Source organism: Melozone crissalis, unplaced genomic scaffold, assembly GCF_028551555.1.
Source record: "Melozone crissalis strain CALT ecotype California unplaced genomic scaffold, PUWL_Pcris_2 ptg000027l_1, whole genome shotgun sequence".
Lineage (NCBI taxonomy): Eukaryota > Metazoa > Chordata > Aves > Passeriformes > Passerellidae > Melozone > Melozone crissalis.
Window position 1 is genome coordinate 87,535,626 of NW_026535805.1, and position 27,959 is coordinate 87,563,584.

At 34.9% G+C, this 27,959-nt stretch overlaps 1 protein-coding gene across 1 annotated transcript in view; it reads right to left on the reverse strand.

The window, feature by feature from the left end:
• The window catches only part of ASCC3 (activating signal cointegrator 1 complex subunit 3), a 251,047-nt gene that overhangs the window by 128,901 nt on the left and 94,187 nt on the right, over nt 1-27,959 (reverse strand). The window contains exons 12-13 of the mRNA XM_054279359.1: nt 17,038-17,214; nt 13,814-13,885 (exon numbers count right to left, since the gene is read on the reverse strand). Of these exons, the coding sequence (XP_054135334.1) occupies nt 13,814-13,885; nt 17,038-17,214 (249 nt within the window). The remainder of the gene's footprint in view (nt 1-13,813; nt 13,886-17,037; nt 17,215-27,959) is intronic.

Consider the following 27,959-nt stretch of genomic DNA (forward strand, 5'->3'; position numbering starts at 1 on the left):
AATGTTGATATTAATTATGTGGTAAAGAAACAAGCATCTATATTTTAGCCTCAAGACTGTTTGGCTTCACACAGCTAAATCCTTATAGCACGTTTTTTTATGTGGTTCTTGATCTGGGTATTACTTCTACTGAAAATGAACAGTTAGGGATATTGATCAACAGATTAATCTGTCCAAACATCTTCTGCCTTGAGGTCAGCATGAAACCTTCCCCAAGTATTTTACAAAACTCAATTCCTAAAAAACTTTCAATGCTTTTCCCCAAGGACTGCTAATGACACCTATTTATGTTAAAAACATTTCCCTCCACATCATTAAATGGAACCACCTTACAGACTAAGTAAAACTCTAACATGTAGCCTAATTCTAAAGATTAATAGAACTCTTTTCTCTCATGCTGGGATTTCTCCCTAACTGCCAAGATACAGTTCAAAATTGCAATGCCCAACATTTACAGAACGAAAGTATATTACATCCAAAATATACATGAAAACAACACACAGAGCTCACTAATGGCTCTTGATCAACAATGATGCTAAATCAGGATATTTTAGATTAGCAGATCTAACTGATAGCATAGCAGTGTATAAATGTGATTTCCCATTCCTCTCCCCAGTTCATCCAGTAACTCATGAAGAACTATCCAGAAATTATAACTAAAAAACCAGCAATAAATAAGAAATTTCATAAGTTGACCTATACTAAAGCTTAAAAAGTTCAACTTCGAAATCTTATTTTTGCTTTAGCAGATTTTTGTATTTTGTATATTAAAGTCTTTCTGCACATTAAACAACACCATGGGAATGGAAAGAGCTGAACAGGCTGTCACTTACTAAGGCAACAAGAGAATTTGAATTTATTCTCTAATTATTTTAATTAATGTTAGTACATCTTGTATTTAAAAGAAATATTGATATAATTTGCATGTGTACTATGATCTTTTACTACAGAAAACTGAAGGATTACTAAGCTGCCTACAAACTAGTGCTAATGAGACGTTTTTTATATCCTTCCTTGTCTACAAAAAAAAAATCACAATTTAAAGGCAGACTGCATTTACTCATCACATGACATTAAATAATGTGGATTGGAATACATGAATTTTCATTCAAGGTTGAGAAGTTAAATAAAATTAAAGAGAAATATTCAGTAAACTGTGCTGTAAAACAAAGCTGCACAATACCATACAATATTTTAACAGAAAATATTAATTAATAACAAAGAAATATATAATGTTTCATCAGCTAATCAAAACAGCAAGGTGATACACTTTGAAGTCTTGATAGGTTGCCATTAATCGCTCTCTAAATTTTGATTTATTCACTCAAATAAATTACTTCTGATCATCCCTGTTAAAACAAAACCTAGGATTTTTCAAAACACTCTATATAATCTCATAAAAATCTATTTATCATCACTATTTATGTATCTACCTTTCTATTTTGAAATACTAGGTTTTAAGGGGTAATTACTCCACTGTAGAGATATTTTAACTATTGCATTGTGCACTTATTTATTTATCTGCAATAATAGTACTGTTTAGACATGTGCCCTATAATTTCAATTTCTGTATTTTTTTTAAATGTGGAATTTTTTTTAATGTATATTTACTCAAAAAGTGACTACCCTAGTGAATGCTTTATTGCACAGTCCCATCTAATCTTTTCATTATTTATGAATCACAGAATTTTTTGAGTTGGAAAAGAACTACAAGGATTATCAAAGTCCTTCTCCTGGCTTGGCACAGGACAACCCCAAGAATCCCATGTGCCCAAGAGCATTGTCCAAATTCTTTTTGAATTCTGTCAGACTGGTGCTGTGACCCCTTCCCTGGGGAGCCTGTTCCAGCACCCAAACACCCTCTGGGTGAAAAATATTTTCCTAATGTCCAACCAAAACCTCCCCCAGCACATCTTCATGCCACTCATGAAACTATGTAAAGGGTTCTGGTAGGAACATTATATTGGAAGTTCTTTATTTTCTTCCTATTGGCCCTTCTTTCATTTTGCCTTGTGTGTTTTACATCTATCCATAAAAAAATGCTCTATTACACAAATTTTGAAATACTATCACATTTCTTATTCTTAATTTTTATTTCTCTTACAGTAAGGGTATGACTAAGGATAAGGTTTGTTATGATTTTTCCCATTTGCCCCAGGGACTCTGCGATTCCTAGGCAAATCTTGCCATCAAGACCAAGGCAAAGTGACATTGAATAGCTCAGTGTTACAGATGTTTTATGTCACAAGGTTTGCTGCCCCATTCAATAAAGAGCCATCATTTTCCTCAGCTGCCTTCCTGCTGCTGCTGCTGTACTTGTGGAATCCCCTCTTGCTGCCCTTCACACACCCTGACAGATTCACTTTCAAACAGAGTTTGGCTTTCCTAATCCTATCTCTGCATGCTTGGACAGTGGTTTTATATTACTCCTGGGTCTTCTGTCCCTGCTTCACCCTCCTGTCTGCTTCCTTATCATGTTTGTCAGGAGTTTCTTTCTCATCCACACTTGCCTTGGGCCATTTGCCTGATTTTCTGCACATCAGGATGGACTGTTCTTGAGCTTGGAAGATTTGATACCTGAAAATCCCATAGCTATTCCAGACCACCTGTCACAGGATTCTTTCAAGATTTCTGAAAAGGACAAAGTGTTCTCATGCAGCCCAGGACAGTGCAGCTTTTTGCCTTGTTCCCTCCATTTAAATCTTGAACTCCACCATCTCTTGGTCACTGCAGCCAAAACATTCCCAGCATTCAGATCCCCAACCTGTCTTTCCCTTTTTGTAAATACAAGGTACAGCACAGCATCAACCTTCACCAGCTCCTCAATCATCTATGCTAGGAAATTGCCATCAACACACTCCAGAAACTTACTGGATTGTTTTTGCTCTGCTGTGCTGTCTCTCTAGCAGACATTGCAGTGGTAAAGTCTCCCCAGAAGACCAGGGACTACAAACATGAGGCTTCTTCTAGCTGTCCTCATTTACTTTATTCCTGAGCAGTGTCTGTAGCAAAATCAACGTTGCTTATGTCTATCTACTGGCTAATCCTCCTCCTGAGCTCTCAGCTGGCCCATCATCCGTCCCTAGGCAGAGCTCCAGGTATCCCTGCTGTGCTCACACACAAGCTCCTTGCTGCCCTAACCTCGACCTTGCTCAAGATTCTGTCTCCATCCATTGCAGCACTCAGTCATGTGAGGCACCACATCACATCTCTGATCTCAATAACATCTTAGCTCAGCAATTAGGAATGCAAATCCCTAATTTCTCCCTTTTGTTCTGTATGCCGTCTGTAGCAATACAGAGGCATTTCAGAGAGGCACTCAGCTATGCCCCTGTAAAATGTGACAGTGCATCCTCTACCACTATGTAGAACTGAAGGGATTTGCTGTCATTTCCAGGCTATGGATATATGGATGTATTTCAAGGCTATGGATAAAACAGTTGTGGACTTTAAGTGACACTAAGCCTCCAGCATTAAAATAGGAAACTCCCATGACATCAAACTTTTACATTGGAAAACAGCCAGTGTTCACACAGCAGTACTTATAGGAGGATGATTCAAGTGAAAATTACTTGCCCACATGAAACTTGACAACTCTGCCTTTAAACAACAGCTATATACATTTTCTGCTAAAGAAAACCTGTTTCAGAACACTATAATGGGATCTGTGCTATCTTCCATTTGTAGCGTTAGCCAAATATATCACAAACTGCAGAGGAAAAATGAATAGAGTGAAAATTAAAGCAGAGGGTGAATTAAAAATAAGACAAACAAACAATACTTTACTGACTTCTACAGGTAGTAGAAATTATTCTGAATTTTAATTGACAGGATAGAAATAGAAATAGCAATAACTATTCTTGTATAGAAAATTAAGCAAGAATAGCTAGTCTATTACTATGCAAATATATGTCATTAGGCAGTTAACAATTGCATTTTTGCAGATGCCAGTGGACTTGAATGACAATTATTATTCAAAATTATAAGCAGCTTTTCAATGTATCTTTTTTTAGAAAAACAAGATCATGCAATAATTTGTTTCAAGCATTTCCCTTTGTCCTGTTTTGACACTAACTATTTTGACTTTGTATAACAAAATATGTTTCTGTGGTATAATAAACTATATTTTCAACAAATATCACTCTAGATTAAGAGTTCTCATGTTCACCATGTCTCCTCTTATGTTTTCAAACCTATACTCACATCTCTAACATTCATAATATGCAAAAATGACCCAGGAGTCAGTAGTCATAAGCAGATTCCATTCAGCTTTACTGAAGGAAAGGAACATAGAAGATACTGGAGAAATCTTTATATCTATTTCTGTTACTTTTACTTAAGCAAAAAAAGATTAAGAAAGTTGCCATGTTGCCAGTTGCCACCTCTATCTTCTGGTTTTGGTAACATAAACCTACTAAACAACTAAAAGAACATGACTAAAAGTCATGATTTCTAACTTATTTTTTATCAACACTGATTTAAAGACAGACCTTTATCCATATTTTTGCTCCTAATCAACAGGTTTTCTATATTATCAGAAAAATATAGAACTGCTTTCAAGGACAAGCAGTGTTTTTCACATGAAACTTACTAAGTTATGAAGAGCTTAAATGATGCATTTACTGTTAAGGGTAATAAACTGTGCTTGAACAAATCAAATCTTGTTCCTAAACCCACATGCTACATACCTAGTCCTTCTCAAAATATCCTAGCCTAAATAAGAATATCACAAATACCTCATGATTAAAAGGCATACTATTATCCAAATGTAATATATTCTGAAATCACCTTTTCAGTAGCCACAAAGAAAACTCTCAACACCACATGATTACAAAAATGAGAAACTTCATAGTCTGGAAAGTGATTAGAAGTATAAAGCAAATTTCCTGATGCAACTTAGTGAAAATTTATTTACCATCCTCATGGGTTCCTCAAAATGCTTTATTTTCTACAACCTATGTTTTTGTGTATTTCTAATTGAAACCCATCAAAGACATCACCATTGGATTCTCAGGTTACATCTGTTAAAAGACTGTGACAGGCATAAGGTCTTGGTGGACAGTAGTTGCCTTGGTAATAAATTTACAGATGTTTTGACAAAAAATCAGATATTTTATTTACATAGTTGATACTATGATGATAAATTAAGCATACAGATCCATTTCTTTCAGAGCTATAGGGCAATAATTTTCAAAAGCTTTGAACCACTGCAAATGCCTAACGTATCTTCTGGAGTATCATTTAACCTTGCCATTGAATTCTTAGAGAAAAATAATGTGCAGCTGACAGAAAAGCACCAACTTAACTTCCCCCAATCTTCTAGACTGCTAATGGTCTGCAGTGTCATATCTGAAAAGCAGCTTTTAGCACAGAGCTACTAAAACTCATCATACATGGCTGCAAGATTGTTTAACATGCCTTTGCCACACTTGCATGCAATAAATCTGCAACTCAACCCTTAGGTCATCTACAAGAGGCCAACTGGCTTAGGATGCAACTATCAATTACTTAATTTAAACAAAATTTTAGGCTATGAGAAGTTGCTCATCTGGATTTTTTTGTTTTTTGTTTTAATGATTCAATGCAAATTCATAATATCAGAAGAAGAATAATTCTAAACAGTAGACATTGCTACCTCAGATAGCTGTAATTACCAATACTGACAACACTGTGTAGCTGTGTAGGACTGCAGACATAAACTGAACACATCATGTACTCATAAGTAACAAGAAAATATTAAATTGGTGTTTCTGGTCTACATAAATTCATTGTGAACACCTGAGTGCACATATACAGACAAACTGTTATATAAATACAAGCATATATGCAGAAATTAGCATACTGCATAGAGACATTGCACATAAACATTTAGAAGGCTCCCTAATTGAAGAATAATGGGGTTTTATACACATAACTTGTTATGGCATCCATTTCCAGCAATTTCCTCAGTGATTCATAAAGGCAGCTGACAAGGTATATGTTGAAAGTCAAATGAATTTGGCCAGAAAATATAGAGAAAAATAATACATACATATCATTTGACAAAAATATGAAACATCTGGTATACAGCACTTTTTGAAGTGTACAGCACATCAATATACTATTTTCAATTAAAGTAAGAAACAAAATTTCATTTAAAGAGGCAGAAGATTATATTAACTATAATATCCTTAAAGTTGAAAAGGCAGTTATTGTGGAAATGAAGAGCATAAATAAATGATGAAGAGGCAGAACATAAAAATAGTGCACCATCACTGAATTACTTTGTGATTCTGTTAAAGTAACCACACCTAAAAATGGGCCCTAATTGTGCAAAAACTGCAAAAGAAAATGATCCAAAACCTTAATTCTTCATTTGATAGAGATATAATATTTAACATTGACAGAGAAATAACATATAAAATCAGTCATAATTTAGTTATCCTGCCAGGTCACTTTACCTTCTGTATTTGTCTATTTTTATTCATACATGTGCACACATATAAATGTAGAAGCAATATATACATATATCTATGCAAATAAGCTACACCTGATGATGAAAGAGAAACAATCTGTGCAGATACAGAGGTACAAAAACTCAGGCTGAAATAAAACTTTTAAGCTCTAAAATGAAAATCTAGAAAAACAGCCCAATCTAGAGGAAGAATACATGTTAATAAACTCTGCAAATTCTCAGACTCATTTGTCCAAAGCATGCTATAAACACTATTTCACCAAGGAAAAAAGTACTAGAACAAGTTAAATTCTCAAGGTAATAAGTCCCAGAAAGACCTCTGAAGAAAATAATGTTTTATTAAATCTTATCTCAAGACATGGCTATAAAAGCATTGTCAACAGCTCCAGTAACTAAGCTTATTAAACTTTTATCTTCACACGGCTTCTGCAGCCAAATAACAGCTGGAAAACTGATAATAAAGAAATTTAATCCATCATTTTTACGGATGAAATTAATACCTGTCAAATTCACTGCTGACAATTTAATATAATAGATTTAAATTAACTACTCTGTTTCTTTTTTAGTTTAAGATAGCTCAGAAAAACAAGATGACACTTCTAAGTACTGCAAAGTTCAAGTCAATTGTTGTACACAGAGAACAATTACAGACAAAGTGAATGCTTTAAGTACAATATACATCACAGAACCAGTTCTGACTATATAAGTTTGAGTACAATTTGTTTCTGACCTGAGACAACAACAATCCTGATTTGAAAGAGTAAACTATTAAAAATCTGTGCAAGGTGACACTTAAAAATTATTCCAAAACATTTAAAAAAATTATTGCACCTCAAAATTATTTCTAATGAACTAAATGTGGACCAGTAGTGTAAGACAACATTTTAATTAAGAACATAAATTCTAATTGATAAAACAATCTTGATCTCCAGACAACTGCACAGTAACCACCCAATGCATAGACTAATTAAAAATGTTACAACTATACATGGCTCTATTCTGCACATTCATTTAATTTTAATAGATAGAAGGTAAAAGCTCATGACAGGTAAATCAGATGCAGTTGAGACAACACTGCAAAAGCAGAAGAGAACACAGTCCAGCCAAACCTAAAAAAGTAGCTCAAAGGAGAAGAGTAAAAGTTCAGAAACTAACAATGTACATCAAAAAGCACTTTCTTCAAAAGGTTAAAAAAACTGAATGGAATTAAGCACAAAATGGGCAGTTTAAAATCACTACTCCCAGTGCCTCAACAAGAACAGATGGTTTGTATTAAGCTGTCCATTGTTACTTTTCATCCACATTTTTCATCCCAGTAGTGAGATTTCTAGCATGTTAATTCAAAAAAGGGTTGTTGTATCTCTACTGGCTTGAAGTTATTTGCTTTAGTTAAGTGGAGTTGTTGCTAATTTTGTACAATTACTACTACTGCATTCCCTTTGTGATCTTGTGTTGAGGCTTTCAATACCATACAGCATTTCAAAAATCTAAGTTCTTTGCAACAGACATCTTTCCCCACTAGAAAAGCTGTTCCTTGCATAGTGAAACCACTTCTTGTAAAGCCATGATGTCTCCTCAGTATTTATGTACTGACACCTTGAACCTCAGTGTACCTATGTACTGACACCTTGAACCATAAACAGATAGGGAATGAGAACCTCAGAAAGGTGTCAGAGCTCCTACAGAACAGCCAGTTTTTGCTATGAACTGAAAACACCAAGCTCAGTGAGAAAATGAACTTTCAAGGAATTACAGAAAAAGCTGAGCCAGAAGGCACAGCCATGGATCGTCGGGTTCAGCTCCTGGAGTTTCCCTGAGCACCAGAGCTAGGCAAAGAAAAGATACTGTCATGTCAGACTTACACAGAAAAGTCCCAAAAGCAATGGGAAAACAGGAATTGTTGTCTTGAAAAGGAAAAGAGGTTTCAGAAGATAAGAGAAAGCCAAAGGCACTCCAAGTTAAAAACTGTCATAAACAGACAAAATGGCAAAGGAGCAAAGTGCATTGGACATGGAACCAGGACCTTAGATACCTGTGAGTGAAGATGAGTAACAGTAACAGAGTATTGAGAGACAGCAAAGAAAGCCATACAAGGAGAATAAGGTGCAGAGAGAAAATCTAAGAGACCTGCTAAAACAACACCAAGGGCAGACAAAACACAGGACTTTTGAAGGTTTAAGTAACATCAAAGAGAATCACTTATAAGAAAAAAAATAACAAGAAAATGGAAAAACAAAAGAGGTGCATAGTCTGAGGAGACTGGTAAAAGAAGAGTTTTATGACTGCAGTTTGAGGAAGAACCTACTTCAAAAGCTTTCAAGGACTTCAGCAACAACTCTTTTAATTGATAATACAAGAAATTTATGGGATTTTTTGCTTGAAAGAATTTCAGACCAAAAAAAAAGAAAGAAAAAAAGAAAAGATAGCAAAGAGTAAGGTTCTGACAAACTCATAACAGCAAAAATATTTAAGAGGTGATGGGGGCAATGGGAGAAATGTGAGATCGTCTCCTGGTAATCAAGGTAATGAGATAAACCAGCAAAAGCTCTGTAACAGCAGGAGACATAATGGATGTGAATTTATGAGTCAAAGTGAAAAATAGTTAACTGCCTAGGATACTAACTTAAACAACTTAAACAACTGAACCTTGACAAAGAGAGCAGCAGTTCAATATATTAGATAAAGGAATTTAACATTGAAATGAAATCAAAATTTACATGACATATTTTAGAGGAATACCCACAATCTCAAACATACTATGTTATTTCTCACAACTCCTAAAAATTTCTCAAATCATAACATGACATGGGTGTCGTGTTATTGTCATAAATTGTTGATAAATACAGTATGATATGCATTGTCCTAAACTGTTATTGGAAGGAAAAGACTGAAAGCAGAAGAATGGTGAGGAGGATGGTAGATTCACTCAAGTGACCTTGCAGCTGGGATTGCCTAGGCCTGCAGATTAACAGTATGGGAAATCTCATATATTTTGTCTACTGTTGTTCATCCTCTGGCTCGAGAAGTAGAATATCTGTGTTGAGATAACATAGGTGTCCACATAGACTTGGACGCACTCTCATGGACAAGCCTGAGACTGCTGTCCTGAGAGAGATCAAAGCTCAGAAATCATGAAAAGCGCACGAAGAGCACAGCAGGGTGGTACAATAAGTGGGAAATGGGTGCAAACAGCAGCCCCACTGCCCATCAGAAGGGCTGAGCCTGGCAGTGCCTGTGCTGCCCCTCCTGTGTCTCTGCTGCACAGGTGCTGCCTCAGGGTCCTCCAGTTAGCGAGATAATGAAAAAAATTAACTCTTCCCATTTCAGCCTGGGTTTGTGATTGTTCTGGCCGCCTGCCTGTGTCAACACACACCTGGCAGTAATGCAATGTTTCAGTTAATTATAGAAATTATGCTGGCATGTGCAGTCTTCAGTCACTGCCTTTGCTGATCTCGTGAGATTCTCCACAGGCCGTCTGAGAAAAGTGCTACTTGCACCCCTGAACTTGTTGCCATTAGATGCCCTTCTCACAGGGCTGTAAAATGTGAATTTTTTTCAGCTTTATAGCTGAAATAATTCTTTTGGTTGATGTGGCCCACTACTGGTGACTATCTGAAAAAAATACAGCTGTAATAACACTGAGGAATGATAATTTTCAGTCACCTAGCCTTGACCTAGATTTAAGTGAAGAGCATCCTGGAAGAGCAATGCTGGAAAAGTACTCCACCTGCAACTGAGCATGGAGTCATATTTTCTGAAAAAGGGCACACATTTTTTTTTTCTTAATTTAAAGTATCTTTGGTTTATTAAGCGGTAGAAATAAAACTCTGACAGTGTAAATCAGTCCAGGAAGATCTGACATCTTTTTAGATTATATCAGAACGTAGCAAATTTAAAGTATGACATGAAAAAAAATATTCACCAACTAATATCAACCATGGAAGGACAGCCCCAGAAAAGCAGACTTAACAGCACCAGAGGTCTCACTTAAAGCTGTCTTAGGAGGTAGGATCTGCCAAAGAAAACTTCCAACAGATTTCCATATTGTTAGCAATCCTTCCAAATGAGCACACTGATTTGAAAAGTACTTGGAAACCTTTGGGACATTTTCTGATCTTTTTTAGTCACAACAGGAAGTTTCTGTAACAAAAACCCCAGAAAAGTCAGTAGGGCAAGCCATTTATCAAACTTCCTCAATTTAAACAAGAGGGGAATTGTGCTATAAGACAAATGTTATTGTTTCAGTTGCATTTGGTAATTCAAAGTGAAGCCTACAAATGAGATATCTCATTAGTTTGAGCAGATGGATCAAAATTAAAGACTGAATCACCAATTCTTAATTTCCCAGTAGCCAGGAAGAGCTGGAAGTCTTGCAGAGGATGAATGTTGAAAAATCAACATAAAAAGCTTCTCTCCATCTGTCAAAACACATGCCTATAGAATGCAACTACTCCTACCAACCTCAGCCTTAAAAAATGAAAATACACATATATCTAATAAAAACACATGGACATGTAACTCTAGCCAAACATCACACTGCAACCTACAATATGACAGTGACATATCAGCATGAATTCCATAAGAGTAAATTATTTAGTTCTGCCATGGTAGAATTCTTTGAGAATGAACAGAACAATAGACAAACAATGCTGAATTTAATTCATTAAGACATTTCAAAGACTCTGGTCAAGAATCTTAAAAGACACAACATGGTGAAAACTTGATGGCCATAGGAAGATCTATATTAACTCAAGCAACTTTAGTGAGGTAAAGTGCTTTTCTCTGGTTCTGGTATTTCTTTCTTGCATTTCAGCATGAAACAGAAGTTTTAGGCTCTCTGGAGCATTGTTAATGAGATCTGTGTCTGTCATACATTATTGCCTGAATAGGTATAAAATCTCAACTGTGTTCTGAATGTCATACAGATACGCAACACCTATGGAAATTTTTTCTTAAGTATCTGGGGAGAAGAGATGAAAACATCTTTTTAAGAAATGTATTTAGAAGCAACCACAGTTTTGTTAAAAAGTATATGAAGTTTGCACATATGTAATGTTAATAAATACAAGTTTTTCAGATAACATAAGCTAAGAAAGGTAACAGAGCATGATGATAACAGCCTATGGCGAACGTGGACACAAGGTGATGGGTTTCTTGAAAGCTAGAAAATCAAAGGGCATACTCAAAATAGTGAAAAGACATTAAAGAAAACCTTTCTAGAGCAGTATTAATCATATTTGCTCACAATATTCATCTTCCACTATGGGGTAGGCATCTCAATGTAAATATATCCACATGACCTTTTTTTTTCTTTCCACTTTTTAAACATCTGCAGTTGGTCTAGTGATTAGATGAATCATTTGTCATAGCAGACTCATTAAATGGAAAACCTGAATTTTTCATCTGGTACAGTACTACATATTATAATTAGACAATGAGCTGATGTGCTTGATTCTGCATGGTCAAAGCCTGTATACTGGCACTTGTATATAATTAATCTCAGGTTATGATATTTTGTTTAATAAATATCAAGACCAATATGAATTAAAGAGTCCCAAGAAAAGTCCAGTGTAACTGGCTGCTATTTCCATGCTCTAAATGAGAGTTCTGCAACACAGCAGAATGAACACTTGCAAACACAGAAAATTTACAACCATATGAATCAAATTAACCAGTGTTCTTAAATCAAATCAGCATTTATATAGCAAGAGAAACCACACTTCTGCTTTGTCCAAAATTACACTTATATGGTTGTTGGTTTGAAACACAATTTTCAGAAATTGAGATCAGCAACAGTGTCCTTTACTGAAACTGTAACATTAAGTAGACTACAGTTCTCTTCACCTCTTCAAACTGCAGCTCATGCCTTAAAACAAAGCACTCATGCATTCAGCTGCTAGCACAAAAATCAAAACTATTCTCAAGAAAAGCTACAAAAACATCTCCCACTAGAATTGAACAACTTACTGTATTTGAATCTTTTCAAATAATATCATATATGTTTGCAGTCACTTTTTTCCTCCGTATGAAGAAAAGAGAGGGGAAGAAAGGTGCAGTAAATATGCCAAAGCAGCCCACAGACTCCCTGCTGGGAATCCAAGCTACAGTACTTAGATACAACTGATTTAAAGACTCTGCCACTTGCACTTCAGCAAGTGAAAATAAACAAAATCAAAACAAGAAATGAAAGATAAGAAAATGAATGCACTTCAGTGTAAGGAATTTGGTAATGTTTTTGCATAATCGACAATGAGGAGAACCCGAACAAAAGTTCCCTTGGTGCTGCTAAAAAATTTAATTAACAGTCTTCACTCAGGAAAATAACAATATTTCCATAAGTAGTCTTCATGAAAGTTTTCTGAATGTAACAACAATAACTGATATCAACAAGAGAAGATAAGTGGAAGAATAGAGTTAAAGCAAGGCAGTGGGGCAGGAGGACTAGGAAGCTGTTGCTTAAGTATTTTTTCCCTTCCCTAGTCATAAACTAACTGTTCACCTTTAAAAAACACAATAAATTTTTTTGTAAAAAGCAAAAAATGTGCACTTCTTAGTGCAACTGTAGAGGACAGAGTTTCCCTCTTTTATATAAATGTTATTTACTGAAAGGCCCTTCAAGCATCATAGAGCACTAGCATTTGTTCTTGCTTTGAAGAGGTGCCATACCTGCTTTACGTGCAAAGTTCTAACAAAAATGAGACATTGTGTGGGAGTAATTCAGGACCACAATCATAACAGAATGAGAAACTAATCAGGCAAATGAATTAGGCCCATATTCTTAGTTGTATTCTTAGTTGAGGGGAATGTCAGACTTGAAAATTCACTGTAGAAACCTCCATTGTAAAGCAAAATGAAGGATTACTTCCTTTAAAAAGAAAACAAAACACGAACCCCAGGATATTTCAAATGACTTATGCTGAGCCCTTACAACCAGGTCTTGAACACTGAGTAATTCTCATCTCTCATCTCTAACACAAAAGACAAGAATTTGAAAGATATAGGAAGAGCTAAGAAGAATTATTAAGGGCTTCATTTTTGATTTTTTAATCTTTACATGTACCTGTTGTAAGGTCTCTAAAGTAGTGACCTAAATTGCCTTGGAATTTTTAAAAAAGAGACATAAATACACAATAATTACTTTACAGATATATAAAGAACTGGGAATTTTGACCTCTGTTAGAAGCTAACCCTATTTAGTCAGTTTACATTTTTTTGCATGCTGATTCTATGAAGTGTTTGTAGGGTTAGAGGCTACCTCTGAAGTGACATATTATAAAAGAATAATTCTCAGTACGTCACTGTGATGATTTAACTTTTTTACATATGTTCTGAATGGAAAGTAAACTAAAAGACAGGTACCTGGTGTCCAGCCATTATTTGCTTCAGCACACTTTCATAACATACTTCATCCATGTGATTCAGCTGCTGCACCTGAAAAAGAAACATCACATCCATATTAAAATAATTTATATCTTTACAGATTATCTAGTATGTATCAAGCAGTTTAGAGTGATCTGTGAAAGATAAATTTGATTATGCAATTAAATTTACAGTATATCAATTCCCATGCCAACAACAGCATTTTGCTTTTAAACTCAGAAATAAAACATGAAAATACATAGATAAAGTATGAGTAAGGGCAGTTAATACAAATTTATAAAGTGACTTTGCTAGTGTTTTTTTAATGACCAAAGAGAAGTAACCCAGCTCTTTAATTTATCTGTTTCATATTAAGCAACCTTACTTCTACAAGATTTTGAGGAAATATCAATTTAATATACCTTATCTAGAATTAAGGGTTACTATTTGGCATATAAAAATAGTTTTTCCATTGCATACATATGTATGTTTTTATCTCCAGGAAATTACTGATAGTTTTTTTGCCATATGAGATTTCTTCATGGTTGGGTCATGCAAAGACACCATTGTGAGTACCATGTAGACAGCTTCCAATTACAGATAAATAAAATGTTTAAGAAAGATTCCAGTCAAAATAAAGAGTATTCTTCAACCTACTCTAAAGATTTTTTTTCTATTTCTAAAATGTATTAAAATATAAATAGCATAAATCCACTTGAATGCACCTCAGTATTAACATTGTGACAAATCAAAATAAATAAATAAACTCCAATATCATAGCAATAATTCCATTCTTCATTTTTGCATTTGTGTCTTACAACCAAATTGGTTTGGCACAAGAAATGTTCTACATAAGCAAAGCAGGTACATATTTCAAAATGGGAATTTAATACTTGGACTTAATATTAGAATAGATGAAAGTTGAAAAACAAAGCTTTAAAATAGCTTTATAGGTAAGAGACCATTTGTCTTCCAAATTGTACAAATATAGTAATAAAAAGATGAGAAAATATGGGCATGTGTACTGAAGACAAGTACTCCGTCTAATCATTCTTAAATTGAGAAGTCAGCATTTTACCAAGTATGTTTTTTCATGTAACAGCAAGTGAAAATCATTAAGGAGAAACTGACAAGAGCAGTGCATGAAGACACATGAACATATATACATACATACACATACTATAAAATTAACTTTACCTATTATTTGCATTTATACCTAAAGACAAAAACATAAACATGCCTGAAGAAAGAAGGCTGATATTAAAGAAAAATATCTGACATTAACAGACCTTGACTGAAGAAGTCAAACCTTAGTCTTGGTGCCATATGCTCCAAGAATTTCAACACAGAGAGTTTTAAGAGCTTTTCTGGATAACTTCTATGCATAATAAATACATCAGGCTGTCCTTGCCTTTGAAAGCTTGCCTACAGTTTGCACGTGGCTCTGTAAATTGATAATCAGCTCCAAAATTTGGGGGAGTCTTTTTTTTTGGATGCAGGATTTCAGCAAACTGTGGCAAAGCCTTTACCTAAAGTAAGTAAAAGTGAGTCTTCTACCTCCTTGCAACTGATTAGTGCCTCTGGACACAGCACTGACTGCACTTGCTGATGGTCTGCAACAACAGCTTTTGATCCTGGACTTCCTTACATTGCTTTCCTCCTCTCATGAAGACCACAAGGATGTTGATATTGGCAATAATTAGGCAGCTTTAGTATTAGTATTATCCTGAATACAATCCTTTTTCAAAGAGGCTTAATACTTCTACTGTCTGCTTGCTGTAAAGTGTATTATCTTCATTGTAAAATATATTTTGGTCTGTGAAATTGTAATGACAATCTTCTGAAAAATAAAAGAAGATCCCCTGGCTGTGGTATTATCAAAACAGTCTGCCAGGTATTTACATTTCAGAATAACTACTACCTCCTAATATTTCCTCATCTCTTTATGCTTCTTTGGAAAATTACTGGTTTTTAATAATTTCAAATTTTAGAAGATTTATTTATATTTTTGATTTTTTGAATCCTAGATGCATTCTAAAGTGAGTTGGAAGAAAAGGAGTATTTTCTCTTTTCTTACTATATAGCGAAGATAAACTAAATATTAGAATCAAGTAGCAGTGAAAGATGAATTGAAAGTAACAGCAAGTAAGAGCGAAGGTATTAAAAGCAATTAATGAAGACTAAAATATGCAAATAATGGTAAGCACCATATGGTAAATTAGTCTTATGCATATAGATTTGAAACATATCCCCACAGTTGTAAAATAAATTCCTCTCCTGCACTGCAGATGGAATGACTACTGAAATAACCTAGTAAGAAAGGCAATGTCCATTTTTACAAAAACTAAATAAAATGCTATGATTGATTAAGCCACGAAATTAACTTTTGATTGAAAATGTCTTGATTTCTATTAATTTAAATCACATGTGAACAATATTTTTTGAAAAGTTTAACTACATAAACTTTAATTATAAGATAATGAGAAGCATGGGAAATCTATGTAAAGTGTTTGCATAAAGTGTCTGTATTTAAAGAACTACAATTTACACGTCAAGTGTCACTGCACTAACGATTTTTAATAAGAATATTATACCTGACGATTGTCTTAATGCTTCCCGAAATGGGCAATAGCACAAAGAGTAAAGAAGCTTATTTAGGGATTACTTTAAATACAGTTTCTATCAAGTATGTACATATGATAATTAATGGCTTAGCATGATAAGGTTGTCATCAGTAACTTTAGTATTAATGCATGTTGTGTTTACAAATTTACATATATATATATATATATATATATATATCTCGATTAAAAAAATTATTATTTTTCTAATAGCACTCCTCACGACCCTTACAGCCAAACAAGATGCATCACATGGAAACCTGAAATGAAAGAGGCAGAATAATCAGCTGCTAATGTGACTCTGCAGTTGAAGGTGATGATTTCTCTTCTTCACCAAGCAAAATTTCTTCTTCACCAAGCAAAATTTAGCAAGTGAAGAAGAGGTAATGCAAAGTTAAATAACTTTCTATACAACTGCAACAAGGCCTGCTTGCAAATATGGCAAACTGAAGAAAGAAGATTCTTAAAGCACCTCTCAATTATGTATATCTTTATACAAAAGAAAATATGTAGTAAAATAAACAAGTGGCCCATACACATACATGCGTGAAGCATGATCAAAGAGAGACCACAAACAGCAACCCTTTCTTCACAATTCCTTACCTTATTGGTTGTCTTGATCCCTATGAAGGTTTGTCCCAGAGGTACAGGTCGGAAACGGCCATCAAAGTAGAATAATCCAATGTAGGGATTGACATGTAGAAATGTAGCAACATCAAGATAATTGGGTAATGTAGCTGAAAGGCCCAAAATCCTAATCATGCTTTGTGTAGATTCAACCTATTTAAAAAAATCAGAAAACCTGTAAATTTTCCAAGTGTTGTAAGCCAAGGAATCAAGCACAGAGTTTTAAAGCATCCCTTATAAAACATTAATGTGAAAGAAACAGATAACATTTCCCACAAAAGGTGAACAATACATGTGAGTTGGTGATTATCCTGCATTGAAGAAACCGGTTCATTCTGCAATTCCATCAAATCTTGCTTATTCATCTTTCCATTTTATTGTACTTTTGCCCTCCAAAAGGTGAGCTAGTCATTAAATGACATAGAGGAACAATAGTAGAAAACTGGCTTTGTTAAGAAGTCCAATTGATAAGCAAAACTGTGACACATGATTTGGTGTCTTTTCTTCCTTACTCCACATCAGACCACTGTTCTGGAAAGAAAAAGGAACTTAATTTGTGCCACTCCTCCGTCTTAGGTTTTTGCTTCCACTACTCTCTTAGACAATGTATTCTAGTTCTCTGTAACTGGCATTTTATTCTAATTTCTTCTTTTTAAAAATCTTTAATTCCTCAAATGTTTGGTTTACACGCCTTCCCATTTAATAAGGGAAGGGACAGAAATTGTGCTTTACAACTTAATGTTCTGTTCCATACAAGAGCCTGCATATTATATGTATTTTCAGGTAATTTTCAAAAGGAATGAAAGCACACAGAAGACCTGAATGAACAAAGTACACAAAAATTTTCCCATTTCCTTCTGGAACATTAGGAGCTGCGTAGGCTGGCTCACAACTAGCATAATTATTTAAAACCAGAGTTCACAGTAATTTTATTATAAAGTCTTTTTAGACACTGTAACTGAAGCCATATATAACATTCTCAACTAGTCTCAAATGGGTGAATGTCTCAAGATGAGTAAGGCTGGTAAATTCCACCTGGCTAAATCCTATTCAAAAAATATGAGGCTTAGATTTTGATTTACCCACCTGTTTTGAGTTCAAGTTAAAGGAATGCAATTAAAACAGTTAAATTAAAAGTTTTCAAAATAGATGATTAAAAACTAAATGGAGAGCATTCTCAAGGAAGACAAAATAATACCACACCATAACCCAGACCTGAAGAATAGGAAGCACACCAAAATATTAAACGAAATCTCAAAATGAACCACGGACTCAAACACCACAGACAATGAGCAGACCAAGTAAACCACTACATTGCCTGGTAACAGACATGTTCTAGGGCAAAATTCTGGACACTAAAACTGTGGCTGCAAACAACTAAATGACACAGAAAAGCTGCAGACCAATTCTGCACTTGCACAAGAGCAGTTTTCCAAAGGAAACCTCCATGTACAATAAAATATGATACGTAAATGCAAACTAGGACAAATAAGATTTCATTTTCTGAAGTCTTCCATCTCCAGGGAACAAAAGCAGTGTTCAAGAGCGCAAGGAAGTTTTCTCACTTCTTACACAACTTTTTGTGGCTGGATTATGTGATCACCTAAGGGCTACACTCATCATCAAGCACACAGATTTGAGGTGTTTGAGGTTTGGGGCTTTTTTGAGAGGTGGGGGAGGTTTGCAGGGTGAGTTGTTTCCTCCTTTGTCTGTTTGGGTTTTTCTGGTTTTGGCATGGTCCCATGGAGTATCACATCCTTCTGCACCGACCTTAGTGTCTGCAGGGCTGTTTCTCATGTTGGTTTTTTTTTTTCCCTCCCAATGGCTGCACACTGTTTTTACCCTTTGTGAACCATGCTTTACCAGAGGTGCCACCCCTCTGGCTGCTTGGAGCACACTGTAAGTGGCCACATGTGGCTCACTGAGCCCCAGCCATCCCTCCCCACAGCCACACTGCAGCCACCCCACACTGCAGCCAACACCTGGGCATCTGTGGTGCAAAGCTTTTCATTCACTCACTGCTTATACGCTCTGTTTTTAAGCTTGGAGCTGTAAGCACAATTACCACTTGCTGATATATGTACCCTGTAGATTGTTCACAATTGCCTAATAAGTACAGCAATCTTAAAGTGTAACTGAGCTCCCATCTGGAAAACATTACTTGATTTTGCTAAATTCAATAACAATATTTTTTTTTTCAAATCTCCTAAGAGCCTGAAAGCACTAGTTTGAAAGTATGCTTGCTTCCATTTGAAGGCAAGAAAGCATTTAAAGTATTTAAAGTATTTAAACAATTAAGAAGAATATTGCTTAATAACCATGGACATATGTATTTTTACAGCAATTAAATGTAAGATGTTTTTTCAAAGATTTATTTTAAAATAACAACAGTGCCTAGAGAACAGTTACAATTTCCTGAGAGCTGCCACTTTCAAAACTTTAGTAAAACAAAGAAGCCACTTAATGCCACTGACCTGGCAGGTGACCCTGGAGCTAAAGGTCTTTCTGAAAACCCTGAATTAACACTCCACATGACAACTGAAGCTGACAGTTTACACAAGCAAGTAATTAAGACTACTAACATATTTAGAGCACATTTTTAAACCCCTTCCACTAGACCAGGTTGTTCAGAGCTCCAGCACTTCAAGAGATAGGACATCCACATCTCTGGGAAACTTATTCCAATGCCTCACCACCTTCACAGTCAAGAACATCTTCCTAATATCCAAACACAACCTACTCTTAGTTTCAAGCCATTCCCCCTTGCCTTATCACTACATGCCCTTGTCAAAAGTCCCTCTTCACCTTTAAGTGCCCTCAGGTACTGAAAGGCAGTAAGATGACCCAGGTGCCTTCGCTTCTCGAGGCTGAACACTCCCAGGTCTCACCACCTTTTCCCAAGGGGAAGGTACTCCATCCCTCTAATCATCTTAATAAGACTTTAATCATTCCATGCACTTCCTTAAGTTCTTTTGAGGCCATGAAAACAAAAAAATCTTTATTTTTTTACCATCTACTTTTGTATTTGCTCATCAAAAATATAAATAATTTATATACATATATAAAATAATCAAGATACAAAAAGAGGGACATTACACTAAAATAAAAAATGTATCATAACAATCCTTCAAATTATTTAAGTCCAGATCAAATTCAAACCTATGTGTTTAGTTTATGCACATCATCGCATGCTGATAGAGAACAAGGGCTTTTATTCTTTTAATTATACATGGCAATATAAAAACAGCAGCGACTACAACTTTGCTAAACTTAAAAAACAAAAAACCAAGACTACCTGAATATGCGACCATAACACGATTTATTTTTTGCATTTTCTCTGTGATTATAATTCAGTTTCAACTATGTATCTATTATTCATCTATCCAAGCACTATAGAAACTTGATTTTCCTTAATGGTTTATAGAATTCTAGCACATTTTCATAACAGAGTTCTCTGCATACATTTTTTGACTACTTTTCTGACTTCCTCTTGAAGAGCAAGCACTAACATCTTTTACTCTCTCAGGTGCTTCTAAAAACACTAAACCTTGAAAGTGTACAGATGTCTTTTGTAAATACAGATCATTCAAAAATTAGTATTTTTCAACTAGTGGATCACTTATTATTTGATCCTAGAAGTCTCAACTAGAGGTTATAGCTTCAGATACAAGAAACCATGAACCCACAGCCTTTTCCTGAAATGGCAGCAGAAATTACTGATAACACAATTAGGATGACAAAATTTTCTGTTTACATTGCATATTGGAAGTGGTGGTAGGCAGCTAAGTGCCTTTTCTTCACTACTGAAACTCAGCCTCTAATATTTCATTCTTTATTTGTATTTAATTATCCCAGTAAAATAATAAGCACCATTTGAAACTTAGGAGGCTTTCTATGCAAACCTGAACTGACACAGTATTTGCACACCAGGTTCTTTAAAAGCCTCACTATGTTTTACTGGCTTGATGTCACACTGGAAGTGAGAAATAAAACTGACATTGCTATATTAATTGACATGTCTAACTAGTATATCTAATTCAGAAATATTCTTGATGGCATGTGGAGAATTGACAGCATTCACAGAACACAATTACCACACCATGAAATTCCATGTATGCAGAGAAAATAATCAGGAGATAGTTATCCCAGTATCGATTTCCACGCAAGCATCATCTGCGTTTTCGCTGTAAATGATAAAGGATCAGGTATGGGAAGTGCTTCTCTGGACTGTAAATTGATCACAGCAGGATCATTTCCTTCTAGTAGGTTTTTAGATTTGCATATCGTTGCATTACAGCCACCACTTGAGAGCATACAGTGTGTGCATAGAGATACTCTTTTATCTGACTTCTAAAGTTCTTCCTGAACTTTGTCATCTTGGCAGCCTTCCCATTTCCATATATTAAAATATCACATTCACAGAATGAATTACAATCAAGCTGGAAATCGTACCTCTGATTGTTCAACTTGAGCACAGAATTAAGCGCAGCAGACAAGTTTACACATTTTAATCTTTGAAGAATTGTCTGCTGGTTAGAAATTAATCTGATATTCAGATGACCCAGGATCAGTTCAACACACCCTCTGCAGTCAGTCTTTATGCCCTTCAGATATACACTACAGACAAGATACTCGGAAAATTAGACACAAGCATGTCTTAGCTTTTAGTGCAGATGTGCAAGAAGATGAACCTTAAATTAGGTCCCCTATTCAGTGGTAGTAATATTGAAGTACTACATATATGGGTTCACATTAGTTATTAGTTGGATACTATCCTACCCACAGAATGGCTCACAGGATCTGTGCTCTTGATCCAAAAAAAATGAGAAAAAGAAATGGAAAAACAATTGAGTTGGGCTCAGAACATTAAAAAAAAAAATTAATGCTTCCAAATTACTAAGCAGGAAGTTTGTTAGAATGCTTCACCAGTGTTTATTTGTTTGTTGTTTGCTAGTAATGAAAGAGTTAAATTGTCAATAAGTCCTCATAGGTGCAGTTGTCTAGTTTTAAGAACAGAAATGGAAAAAAACAGTGAAATTGCAAAACCTAAGTACATAGTAAAAATGCAATTACTAATACAGTTTTGAAGATTCTATATAGGACGTTATCTACAACTCACTCTGCACAGAATGCATTTGTTACTAGGCAACCCTCTAGTTAAGTAATTTTATTAGTTTTACTCTGCATCCAATGAACCCTGAAAATACTGTGATCTCAGTCCTCCATTTAGAATACACTTTAAAATCTAGAGGTACTGAAAAAATGTAACCACACAGAAAGCACCATTAGAAGCCATATTATTCTCCCTCAGCAAAATATTAGGAATGCATTACTTTGTTTTAAGAAATGACATTTTGCATATATTTATTAAGAGATTTCTATACCTGGCACAGTGTCGGTTTTTCCTGATTGACAGAATGACTTTTCATGCTCTGCTTACTGTTTTGTTTCCTAAACTAAGAAACAAAAAATATCTCTGAACCTTTCTACAAATTAGTTTCACTGCTTTACCATAATATGGAACACCACAAAATGTACAACAATCACTATTACATTTTAAACTCCACAGGTGTGTCACTAAATTGGAAACCAGTAACCTATCAGTAATAAAAAACGAGATGCAGAATGACTTCCTGACATCCCTTCCATGCACAGTAAGAGAAAAGCTTCTGAAGATTAATCAAAATGTCTGATACATAACTATTTTCCAAACAAAGGAGATTAGGTTTTGTTTCAAATAAGTAGTTTTTAAAAAATAATTTTTTACACAACAAAAGATAAGATAGACTCATGTAAGACTCCTTAGACATACAGCTGCACGACATACTGCCTAAAAATAGCATCACAGAATAGCAAGAAAACATGTATTAAATGTATCACAAGCTGATGAACTGACAGATTTTCAAAGAACTTATAATTAAAAAATAGCCATTAAAAAGGGATTCCTCTAATTGCTTTTTAAGCCCAACTATTGAATAATTTTATTGATGATATGCAGTACAAAACAGAGAGTGTTAGCGACAAGAAAGGCAGGTGATTGGCAGAATTAATATAACTGATGTGTGTCTCAGCCATACAGATAAATCTAGGCTGATAGCCCCATTCAAACTAAATTTCTTTTCACTTAGCTCATTCTATAACAGGCCATAGCTGCAAAATGAAACACTATTCTCAGGAAACATTCCTGTATCAATGAGCTAATCCTGCAGCAGCTATTAAGAAGTTTGTCTGAGGATTTAACAAACAAGTACCTGAATGCAAGCTCTGAAGATGTGTGAACAAATTAAATACATGCAGTCCTTAAAGGTATAAAAGGGATAGAAATGCATAATTGAAGGGAATACCTCTACCTCTCTATCTGCCAGAACCAAACGAACACAAAAGTTTTATCTATATCCAGTTCTGCTGACATGTTTTACAAATACAATTGTGAATATAGGAAAGTCCAGTAACAAAAAAGCCCCACAACACTATAGTTTGAAATGGATAAATTATTGCAGGAGGCTTCAGTAACCTTGTTTGGTTTATCCTTTAATAAAATATGCTAGGTAACTTGGTTAGTTTATATGTGGAATATCAAAGAGACAAAAGACTAACAGAAGTCACTTAAGACAGAACTGAAGAACCCAATGAAATGCCACGGTCATTCTAGTCCCAAAAAGACCCTTATAGGAACTACAGTGGGTCACCATCTGATAAAAGATAGACAGATCTAAGCAGCTGGTTTTTTGTCATTAGCTATCAATCTTGACCTTTTTTTTAAACTGATCAAATTATCAAAGCCAAGAATGGGATTCTAAGCACATAAAAATTCCTAATTTGATAACAATTAGACATTTGGCTTCGGGTGAGAAACATCTGAACTTGTTTGCCAATGATCTCTAGTAAGAGGTAAAAGAGTGAACAAAAGGGACAGAAAAAAAATAGGTAGAGGAAATAATAAGGCATTACAGATATTGAAAATGCAAAGAAAAACCAAAGAAAATTATATCATAACTGAAGAGAAAAGCTCCTTAAATAGGGGAGCATGAGGAAAGAAAGCTCAGAAAGGAAATATGAGAATTTCCAGAGGAAGAAGAGCTCAAACATCTTGTGACCACTGCAGTCAAAGCTGCCTTTGATCTTCACTTCCCCAACAAGCTCCTCCTTTCCTGATGAGTAAAAGGTGCAGCACAGCAGCTCTGCTTGTGGAGTCCTCTATTGCCTGGAGGAGGCCTTTCCCATCAATGTTTTCCAGGAATCTCCTCTATTCCTTGTACTGCTGTGTTAGCCCATCTATACTAAATTTGTTGATCTGATAGAAAGACATAAAGCAACTGAAACTTTAACTTGAAAAATGAGCCAGTTCTGAGAAACAATATTTGTCTGTCTAAGATGGCAGCTTTGGTATCCCCAAATCTGGGAAAGTTTTTAATGAGTTTTTAATAAACCCACACATGGATTTTATTTTATTTAATTTATCATTCACATATTGAGAACAGGTATCAAAACTTGTGTATAATTGAAGCATAATATTCAGTATGCTTTTTTTGTGAAAAATACCCATAAGCAGCAAGGAAGTAATCAAAATCTCTGAATAATTATAACAAAATACTTCAGTGGCCTGTAAAAACTGTAAATTTTTCTCTTTCAAGCTAATAACCTTAGTATATTACAGTAGTGTGGAAAGTTTGATTAAAAAGTTTAAGCATTTCAGTTTTACATCTGCATTATGCTCTGGACTAAAACTTTAAACATCAAAGCTATAAATTGGATTCAAATAAGTTGTTTGATGTTATACCTACAGTATATAACAGAGCTCAGAGCAATTTTCCCACCAAAATGTTTAGCAAAGTCAATTTAAATCACTTGCAAAAACATTCTCTAAAATTTGAAAAGTGCAAACATGCACAAATATGCCCTTCATTCTGCTATGAGTAAAACTGTCAGCAATTCCAATATATATGCTCCTTCCAGGTTTAAATAAAACCTAATTCTAAAAAATGCCATAAGTTAAAATGAGCGTGTTGAAGTCTTACAGTAAGTGGTGTGACTCAGTGTTCATCTGGGGGAAACTACATCAATCATTCAAGTATTTTGAGGTACAAATTAGGACAGACCTGTGAATGCATCAGGATATTCCTGCTTTAAGAATGCATTTGGATAGCTGTATTTTTACCTCATATCAATACAGATCTCAAAATATTCTTTTCTGGCACAGTTGTAGGCCCAAGTATCTAGATGAATACTAATTCTTAAAAAGACAAAACCCCAATCCACTGTCTCTTTTTTCTGTTGTACACCATCTTATCAAAATATTCCTCATACCTCCAACAAAACAAGAGAGATGCTTTGTCTCTAAGACAGGATAACAAACCCTGCAAAGATAAAAGGCACTACACTGCACATGCTGACCTGCACAGCAATCATGACAATCATATACAAGCTAGGCAAGTATGATTCAGATGGAACTACAGGTACATGCATTATTAGAGTTGTTATTAGTGATTTATGGAAAAGGCTGAAGTAGTATTCAAGAAATTTATCATGGTTTATCGTGGAAGTGATAAAAGAAATGACTGTTTCAGGTCAGATCAAAATTGTACTGTTTGAATGCACTGTCTCCTGCAGGAGCCAAAAGTGACAGCACAGAAAGTGGGAAAATGTCAACGATATTTACCAGAACAGATCTCAGTTACTACAGCCTCCAGTTCTGATCTAGTGACTACTGCTCTGCAATGGAGCTTCTTTTGAATTACTTGTCCCTCTACTACACATGAAGAGAAAATAGTCAATATTTTGGATGTCTGAAACCAGTATACAAATTGGGTAATTGATTTCAGCAACTACAACAGTGCTGTAATTGACATAAGGACATTTGAGATTAATTTTGTCCTTGGGGTATTTTTTGTTTTTCAAGAAGTGAACAATTACTCTTACTTCCTGTGTGCATGAATACTGAACAAGTATGATATTGCTATAGATATCAATGAAAAGTAAGTTCTATAACTACTTTCAGGGAGGTTGGAGAGGAGATTGAAATCATTGAAGACAGAAGGACATTCTCCAGGGATGGGCTAAATATCCCGGCTTTTTTTCATGCTCCAGGGGCATTTATGAATTTCTATCAAAATACATAAAATGGAATTATGGGCAAGGAACAAAACCAAGGAAACGCAACAATATATCTATTTTCCTCACAAAGTAATATTAAAGCATTAGGTGTGATTTTTTTTACACTTTGAGCATATATAACAGTATTTTCACTAAACTCCAGGCAAATTCTTCTGAAATCAGACACATTATGTTATCTTTCTTTATTTACTGCATAAAAGTTCCAGTAACTTCATAGCTGTGGATGTATACTGCAAACTTCATAGAACTATGCCTGCAAGCTCAGATGCTGAAGTATAACATTTCAGTGTAATTTAAAAAAGTAATCCTCTTATTATTTGTTTTCATATTAAAAAACCAAAACAATTGTACAAAACATCTCCTGTTTCTTTGTCCCTGGGCTCTCTGGGAAGCTTGCCATTTGAAATATTTTTGTCAGCAATTGTTTTCTACAGCACAATTCCAAAAAAATTCTACAAGTAATTTTGCTTTCTTTTTAACTGTGAGTTTTTTCAGTGTACCTTTATACTGTAAATTTTCCCTCTCCTAAGGTACCTACTTGTAAAGATACATATAGGTCTCCATTACTGTCTTTCTTATCAAATTAGAATAAATAAGGTGGTGAGATGGTCAGTTTCAAAACTTGTATATTGCTTTATTTCCCAACTGTTTCCCTTAAGGAAGGGTTACAACTGGGTAGCTTCAGCTCCAGATGAATTAAATTCCAACTCAGTAGTTAAAACAAACCTTGAAATCCTAGGAGATTAAAACATCCTTTTTTAAAAGAGCTAATTTTTTAAATGAGTGCTGAAGCAAGATACTGCTGCATTACATTAAATGCATATAGATAGGATTCAGCACCCAAACCATAATTGCCTCAGATTTTATGTCCCCTAAGTTACCTACACAGGCTTGACAGACACAAAAGGGAAGGATCTAAGGGAGATTTGTGTCCAAACAAAGCAGAAATGGAATGCCAAGCTGAGTAGTGTAGGACGGATAAAATGGCTCTCAACATCTGTTTTGGACAGCTGAAGCCTATCTTACAAGTCTCACAAAATTTCACACTAAGAAATGAATAAATCTTGCAATCTGATGTGAAGAAAATGATTATCATCATCACAGCTAAAACCTGAGAGGGCTTAAAATGATTATCATCATCACAGCTAAAACCTGAGAGGGCTTACTATAAAGACACCTAAGGAAAAACAAGGTTATCAAAACCATTTAAGAAAGAAAATATAACATCAAACACCTCAAGTTTAGCATCTTTGAGGTACTCTAAACTTAGATTCTTCTAAAGAATTGTTACTTATATTGTTCTTTACGCAGGAACTTTACACTTGCTGTACCAGATTAGAGCAGACATTAATTTCATTCTCTTCTTAGCAGAGTTGGAATCAGATGATTCAAAAAGCCTTAACAAGGTCAGTGCAGCCTTACCAAGGAAAAAAAGCATCTTGAAAACTAAAATGCTTCAAACACTTAATATGCTACAAATAGAGCCATAAAAACACTCATTTCATTTTAATTTGCTACAGGTTATTTGTATGGATAGAGTTTTGCTCTTCATAAAAAAAATAAAAATGCACTCAAATCCTCCCTCTTCCCATTATTTATTTTTCCAAAATCCTTCCTTTTTATTCATTCTCAAATTCCATATTTTACTTTACTTGTAGAAGCACATCCCACTATTGACGCCAACCTTATTTATTGCCTAACTTCGAATTCTTCTTTTGTACAAGATTCAAGAAAAAAATCCCTTTTCTTCTTTTTTCAATTTCTAATCTCAGTATTTAGAAAAT